This window comes from Polistes dominula, unplaced genomic scaffold (assembly GCF_049000335.1).
Source record: "Polistes dominula isolate Pdom_NZ unplaced genomic scaffold, Pdom_raw_medaka contig_77, whole genome shotgun sequence".
Taxonomy (NCBI): Eukaryota; Metazoa; Arthropoda; class Insecta; order Hymenoptera; family Vespidae; genus Polistes; species Polistes dominula.
The window spans coordinates 5,196,609-5,205,631 of record NW_028301152.1 but is presented as its reverse complement, the minus strand read 5'-3'; the positions used below and the strand labels follow the sequence as shown (position 1 = coordinate 5,205,631).

At 32.3% G+C, this 9,023-nt stretch overlaps 1 protein-coding gene across 1 annotated transcript; it reads left to right on the top strand.

Moving 5' to 3' along the window:
- Positions 1–515: 515 nt before the first annotated feature.
- Positions 516–6,300, top strand: LOC107064263 (uncharacterized). The gene is made up of 4 exons (XM_015316705.2): positions 516–650; positions 954–1,118; positions 1,314–5,948; positions 6,046–6,300. Exons 2-4 carry the CDS (start codon positions 955–957, stop codon positions 6,083–6,085), a joined length of 4,839 nt encoding a protein of 1,612 aa, XP_015172191.2. The 5' UTR covers positions 516–650; position 954; the 3' UTR covers positions 6,086–6,300.
- Positions 6,301–9,023: the final 2,723 nt, after the last annotated feature.

Here is a 9,023-nt window from a genome sequence, read left to right as displayed (position 1 = left end):
ACCGATAATGAAAAACTGATTATCGAAATAAGAATTTGTCTCCCAATTAATTCGAATAATCGGTACACAGGTATCATAGTTCTTAGATTTCTAAACATAAAACAAAATGAAAGCTGAGTTTAAATTATTCCTCTGATAACCATCAAAATCACAAAGTGAAACATCGAGAAAAAGAAAAGAAAATTAGAAAAGCAAAAGAAAATAATAATCCTCACTTGCATTCGATAATCGAAATCTTTTGAAAAAAAATATCTTACACGTAGATTGACGTAAAAACACCCACGCAGAGAAAAATCTCAGCAAGTTTGCAATATCGAAAGAGTGTAGATAACGGTTAGTAATTTTCTACCTGGTTAACCAATACTGGACGAGTTTCTCAATCTCTCCATTCGTAACATTAGCCACCCTCACAATTATTTGCACCCTGTTGCACAGGGTCCCATGTGGCTAGAGCTGATAAGCACGAAATTGTATTTTCATTGAATTTACAGTGCGTATCCTGTCTGTATAAAAGGAGAACCCCCGAGAGTACCAGCATCAGCAGTTCTTCGGAACTCAGAGGAAGAACATCTTCCAAGTTACCACATTTTCTTCTCCAAAGAAACAAGAACAAGAATCTTGGTCATCGTAAAATTTCTAATCTTACCCAGGTAAATATAAATTTTTTGACTGCTGTCTATTTTTTATTTTACTGTTTCACTTACAATTAAAAATAAAAGTTCTAATCGTACAAATAAATAACAGTTTTTCATATAATACCATCTATTTTTTATTCTACTATTCTACTTTGTAATATCTAATAGAATTTGATAAAATATTTATTGAAAAAAATAGAATAAATGTTATACTTTCTTTTTGGTTGAACACATTTTATTATTAGCATAATAAATATAATATTCATCTTCGCTTCTGGTATTCATATATTTTCAAAAAATTAATATTTGTTATCTTAGAATGAGGCGTACAAGGCACGTGGTCTTACCCGTGCGGTCCTGGCAGTACATTGGTTTACTGCTGGTATCACTGGCATGTGTCACTTTTGGTTTAGTAGCAAGGGATAGAGAAGGGCAAGCCGGAAGCTTGACCGGTCCTGAACTCCTTCATCGTGCTCCTCATGGGTATATAATCAATTCGTTACTATGAAATTATATTTAATTTGATAATTCATCTATATTTTCATTTAATTATTCTACTAAATCTATTTGCTAATTTTTTCTTTTTCCTTATAACAAAACAGTTTTACAACACAATACAAATAAGAAGTACTTTATCATTTCCATTAACGTAATTTTTAAATTCTATGTAATTTTCAGCGTGGACGTTTGCCCAAATTTGAATCCCTTCGCGAAATCCTCGGTCTCTCTTGATCTTCCAGAAAAACAAAATTTTGACTTGGAAACTAATGAAGAGAAGTATGACAAATCGGATGTCGTTCGAATCGATAAAAGATCGACAGAATTGGATATCAACAAAAATGAACTTTCTGAAAAAAGACACAGAACGATAAACGAACGACGAATTTCGGAACGTTCTTCCAATCCAATGAAAAAATTCTCGCGTTCTTTGGATCGAATGAACTCAAAAATCGACAACGTTAGATTATTTTATCGAAATTCACCTAATTCAGAAATAATTGGAAATCTTATCAATCGTAGAAGGTATTCATCGAGAAGATACTCCAACGATAGATCTCGATCCACAGAACGTCACGAGGAACATGGAAGCGAACCAAAGACTGAACAAAGAAATTTTGAAAATCGTGAATTAAAAGAACGAAGACATCGATTTGGAAAAGACACACGTAGAATGGTTGATTCTCAAAGTATCAAAAGAAAAGAAACTAGAGGACAAATTCGAGAAAAAAGGGAAGTAAGGACAATGAGAGAAAATCGAAATAATATTCGAGAAGAAATTCAAGATCGAAGATCGAAATCTGTAGAACGACGAGAATTCAAAATTGAAGATTCAGAAAGACAATTAATGAAAGTACGACGCACTAACGAACATAGAAATTCTCGAATCAATATTTCGAATCGACAATCGAAACTTGGAAAAGAACTTGAAACTCTTAAGCGTGGACGTCAATTAAATGTAGATGTAGAACGCAGAAATTTCCGACTAGATACTTTAAATCGTGAACGACGAATGAGCGAAAATACAGAACGTAGAAATTCTCAACTTGATACTTTAAATCGCCAACGTAGATCAAGCCTAAGCACAGAGCGTAGAGATTCTCGACTCGATACTTTAAATCGCGAACGACGATTGAGCGTAGATGTAGAACGTAGAAGTTCTCGACTAGATAATCTTAATCGCCAACGTAGATCAAACTTAAGCATAGAGCGTAGAGATTCTCGACTCGATACTGTTAACCGTGAACGCAAAACTAATGAAGACATAGAACGTAGAAATTCCCGACTAAATGTTTTAAATCGCGAACGTCGATCAAGCGAAGATGCAGAACGTAGAAATTCTCGACTTGACACTTCAAAACGCGAACGTCGATTGAGCGTAGATGCAGAACGTAGAAGTTCTCGACTTGACACTTCAAAACGCGAACGTCGATTGAGCGTAGACGCAGAACGTAGAAGTTCTCGACTAGAGAACCATAATCGCGAACTTAGATCAAGCTTAAGTACAGAACGTAGAAATTCTCGACTTTATACTGTTAACCGTGAACGCAAAACTAATGAAGACATAGAACGTAGAAATTCCCGACTAAATGCATTAAATCGCGAACGTCAATTAAGCGAAGATGCAGAACGTAGAAATTCTCGACTTGACACTTCAAAACGCGAACGTCGATTGAGCGTAGACGCAGAACGTAGAAGTTCTCGACTAGAGAACCATAATCGCGAACTTAGATCAAGCTTAAGTACAGAACGTAGAAATTCTCGACTTTATACTGTTAACCGTGAACGCAAAACTAATGAAGACATAGAACGTAGAAATTCCCGACTAAATGCTTTAACTCACGAACATCAGTTAAACGAAAATGCAGAACGTAGAAATTCTCGATTTGATACTTTCAATCGCGAACGCCGATTAAACGTAAATTCCGAACTTAGAAATTCTCAACGCAATCCTGTTAATCGCGAACAGCACTTAAATTCAGTCGCAGAGCGTAGAAATTTCCGTTCGAATATTTTTAATCATAAACGTCCAGTGAGAAGTGCAGACATAGAAGAACGTAAATATACCCGACTTGATACTTTAAATCGCGAACGACGATTGAGTGAAGATGCTGAACGTACAAATTCTCGACTTGATACTTTAAATCGCCAACGTAGATCAAGCCTAAGCACAGAGCGTAGAGATTCTCGACTCGATACTTTAAATCGCGAACGACGATTGAGCGTAGATGTAGAACGTAGAAGTTCTCGACTAGATAATCTTAATCGCCAACGTAGATCAAACTTAAGCACAGAGCGTAGAGATTCTCGACTCGATACTTCAAAACGCGAACGTCGATTGAGCGTAGATGTAGAACGTAGAAGTTCTCGACTAGATAATCTTAATCGCCAACGTAGATCAAACTTAAGCACAGAACGTAGAAATTCTCGACTAGATAATTTTAATCGTCAACGTAGATCAAGCCTAAGCACAGATCGTAGAAATTCTCAACTTTATACTGTTAACCGTGAACGCCAATCAAATGAAGACGTAGAACGTAGAAATTCCCGACTAAATGCTTTAAATCGCGAACGTCAAGCGAATGAAAATGCAGAACGTAGAAATGTTCGACTTGATATTTTAAATCGCGAACGACGATTGAACGAAAATGGAGAACGTAGAAATTCTCGACTTGATACTTTTAATCGCCAACGTAGATCAAGCCTAAGCACAGAGCGTAGAGATTCTCGACTCGATACTTTAAATCGCGAACGACGATTGAGCGTAGATGTAGAACGTAGAAGTTCTCGACTAGATAATCTTAATCGCCAACGTAGATCAAACTTAAGCACAGAGCGTAGAAATTCTCGACTCGATACTGTTAACCGTGAACGCAAAACTAATGAAGACGTAGAACATAGAAATACCCGACTAGATACTTTAAATCGCCAACGTAGATTAAACGAAGATGCAGAACGTAGAAATTCCCGACTAAATGTTTTAAATCGCGAACGTCGATTGAGCGTAGATGCAGAACGTAGAAATTCTCGACTTGATACTTCAAATCGCGACCGTCAATTGAGCGTAGACACAGAACGTAGAAATTCTCGATTAGAGAACCATAATCGCCAACTTAGATCAAGCTCAAAAACAGAACCTAGAAATTCTCGACTTTATACTGTTAACCGTGAACGCCAATCTAATGAAGACGTAGAACATAGAAATACCCGACTAGATACTTTAAATCGCCAACGTAGATTAAACGAAGATGCAGAACGTAGAAATTCTCGACTTGATATTTCAAATCGCGAACGTCGATTGAGTGTAAATATAGTACGTAGAAATTCGCGACTTGATACTACTAATCATGAACGTCGATTGTCAAGCATGGCCGATCGAACGAGCACTCGAATAACCCGTGAAAATCGACGTGACTCTGAATCATTTAATTTAAACTCTTTAAGAACCAAATCTACCTCTCAACAAGATATTCGACGAGAAAATATTCGATCTCAAATTAGAAACATGAAATTTAACTTAATTGAACAAAAGCAATCTGGAAATAGGCTAGAAGATCAACGATTCGGACGAAGAATGCTTGATCTCGAAGATCGCAAATCCTTCGATCGACGTTCTCGTTCTGTCGAACAACGAAATATAAATGCATTAAATCGTGATAGCACATACCTTGGCTTAAAACGTAGATTTTCAGTTGTTAGAAATTCCGAACATAGAAATCACCGTGATGATATTAAACGTGATCTTATTAACCGTTTATCGCGATCTCTATTCACTGAAAAGGATTCACGAGGAGAAACTGTACATTTTAAAGCTGATAGATCGTCAGAATCTCTAGATCGATACAAACAACGGAAAATCTTTTCAAACCGCGAATTTATACGAACACCGAAACAAAATCGTCATGAGTTTACCGCGTTAAAGCGTATAATTCAGTCCCTCAATGCTAAAAATCTTCGAAATACTCTTCATACTGCACGTAACTCTTTTGATTCATCTCTACAATTAGATCATACTAGAATCGAACGCAATAATTTGTCTAACGAACGATTGAATGAAAGATCTACGCGAGGACAAATTGATGACGAAATTTCACTTCCGCAAAAAAGGTTGACTCGAAACAGACAACATCGCATTGCAAGAATATTTACACCTGAAATTTCAAATCGTAAATCATTTATTATCCGAAAATTCCATGTTTCCAAACGAGCAGAAAGATTGAGTCGTTCACTCGATAATATTAATCGATTGAATTCCAACGAAAGACGCGACTCGACCGAAAATAGACGCTTTAGAACTAACAACGATCATAGTTTGTCGACCGAACGACGAGATATTCAACAACAACGAGAAAACCTTCCACGAACTTCCATTTCGGTTCTTACTAATAACTCTAAAGAACAACGACGTTTAAATACAAGAATTCAAGAAAGAAATAATGGAAGAGTCGAAAGAATGATGAATAAGAAACTTAGATCCAGTGATTCACGCTTAATCGGTAAAGGAGAACGTTTAATGGTATTACGATCCCGAGATCATCATAGAGATATTCGATTGAATTTGAAAAAAGGACATAATGATTTACCAATTCGGTATATTGATTCACTTACTCGACGAGAAAATTCCAATTCGAAAATCTTCAATGAATTCAGGAGTGAAGAATATGGAGGAAAAATAGGGATGATATCGAACTTGCTGAAAACAAACGTTCTCTTGGACTATAATGTGTCTTTCGGAATAATACGACAACTTTTCTTGATCATCATTTGTATCTTATATGGATCATCGATGACCAAAAATAACAAACTTTTTACGGGGTAAGTTAAGATAAATATATGCGAGATATAAATTGTATGATCATATTAAAATATATATTTAAATATTTCTAATTGTTTTTTTTTCTTTATTTTGCAGTAATCTGATGGAACGTATTACTAAATTAGTATTACGGTGAATAATTCCACATTGATACGTCGATTAGTAACAATGCTACTTCTATGAACCTGCTCGTCGTTGTTGTAATATACCTACACAATTATTAATTATTATATAATAGAATATATCTGCAAATATTTGTCTATGCAATTGATGTAGAACACATAGAAATAACAAAGTAATATATATGTAAAAAAGTATATTTTTTTGTGAGAATAAAATGTTCAAACGAAACTAATACGTGTGTCATTCATAAAATTTATTCCTAAAAGTTTTACAAGTATTCATAAATACACGCATACCAAATAGGAAATGTAAAATAGAACTCAGTCAGCCTAACAATTTCGAAACGATCGAAAATGTTTATCTTCATAATTATTAAATATTGTTCAATTTTTGTTAGACTTTTTTTTATATTATTTTTTATTATATTATTTAAACTCAATGTAAAAGCTTACATCAATTATTATTTTTGTACTTTACGTACAAAGAAATTCTATCAAGAATAATAAAAAAAAAGCAAAGGACATAGACATAATATGAAAAATAAGAATTATAAATGCTTAGTTATAAAAATTGTATGTTTAATTGAAAATTCAATGAAATATTCTTTCATTCAAAAATTGATTAAACAAATACAATTATCTACATTAGTTAATATTAAATTTCGGTGTTTAAAGAGAAATTGGTGACCGTTGATCGGACGATATTTTACATGTTGTACTCTAGCAAATTTAGAAATTTTATTATTAAGCTCTAACATAGATAGTGAAATATAATTATAATACACATTATGAGTATTATCAAATAACACGCTATTATTTTATCACATACTTTTTATCTTAAGTAATGTGTTCTTCAAAATATTTACGTTATTAATATTGTTAAGAATATCCGAAAACATTTCGAACAAACATCAGTAAGTATGAAGGCAATCACTAGAAAAGTATTTCATTTGTTATAATTTAGAAAATAATACGCGATATATGCACATATAAGGTATCTCAGGTTTTAATATTCAAACTATAGCACTAAATAAAAAATAAATATTATGTAAACATAGATCACATAGAGCTTTATTAAAAAATTATAATACTGGAGTACCAACTTAAATGTTGATAAAGTAATATGAACTCCAACTTACTAATAGCTATTACTGGCGGAAATTCTTTTCAATCTTAGGTGGCCTCAGAAAAAGTAGTAAACATATCTTATATTAGAACAGGGAATGTAAATATTGCTAATCTATTCGAATCAATGTGTTCATAGTAATATATAATATAATATATTAAACATAATAAATAAAAGAAATAATACATCATATTTTTTCTTATTTAGTGCCATATACTGATAAAGTTTGAACATTAAAGCATGAGATACCATGTATATACATATACAGGATGTTTCGTAATATGTGGAACCCATTTCAGGATTTAACAGGGGACACCAAACAATAAAAAAAATTCCTATAAGCATATGCCTTATTTGATCTTGCTTCAGAGTTATAGCCACTTCTGTGTTTTAATAATTCGCGATGGTTTAGCTTCATAGAAGGTGCCCAAATAATCATCCTCAGTTTAGATTTCTAAACAGTGGATTTCAATTAAATTTTGGTTTATTAAGCTTAATTCCAATACTCAGTTCTCTTACTAGACTCACTTATTTTTTATTTGTTATGTGTTAAAAGTTACAAGTGAATCATTAGATTTTGATTCGTTGGGGTTATTTGAAAATAATTATATAGTTGGCATCCATTGCCAAAAGAACTTTGAGCAGTATACAAGAAAATTATCAACAGATTTGACTCATACCTGGAATTTTTGAATGAATACGAAATTCGATGATACGACGCTAACTTGGATTGTATTTTTGTTTCCTGTTCACTCCTAAAGTGGATCCCACATATTACGAAACTCCCCGTATATTTATACACGAATTATAAATAAAAATAATGTAATTTAAATAAATATAAATTTGATAAAATTAATCCAAAATAAAACATAATTAAAATATCTTTGATCTATTCTAAAATTTTACATTATGTAGGTTCAGCCATAAAATAATAATTGTACGAGCAATGGATTATTATTTTTGATTTAATTACGTATATATAAAATTGTTTAAACGGTATTCTATAAATATTTTCTATCACGCTTGAAACTATAATTTTGTGCTAGATCTTTCCATTATTTTATTTGTTTATTGATATTTGTTTATTAATTTGATAATCACATTTGAAGAGAAAGAAGATAATTTTCTTAGCAGTCGTGTCTTCTTTTTTTAGTTCTTTTCAAAAAACACTAGAATTTTTTTTTCATACATTTTCAAATTATTGTTACATTTCTATTTCTAAGAAAATTTTCAGATTATTTTATCTAATCATGAAGTAGATTAGATATGTATAGTTTTACAAAAAGCAACGTTGTACACCTAATGTAACATGATTTTCATTCTTTCCATCTCTCGAATATTTAAATATACAATCACTTGTATTAAAAAAGTAATCTACACTAACCATAAATTAGAAAAAAGAAGGTACATATTGCGAAAAATACTTCGATAGTAAATATACATTAAGAATAATAGTCTTCATATAGAACCGTAGACTATTAAACTGGCTCAAGTAGATATGTATGTACAAATTCGAAAAACCATTTATTTCTACTTAAGATTTTAAGTTTCATCTATACGAATAATAACATAGTTTGAATAACGAAACCTTATAATGCAGCACATTCAATTATGAAATATATCAACAGGTTCTTTAATAAAAACAAGCAGCGATTACACAAGAGAGAAAATTGAAATTTTTGTTTTATTTTATTTTTTTATCTCCTCGCATATTATTGGCATAATATATACTAGAAAAAGAATTCGACTCGTGTAATCGCTCCATTTAATTAGCTTAAGTTATACATTTAGATGAAAATTCTAATTTTCTAATTAGAATAAGTAAA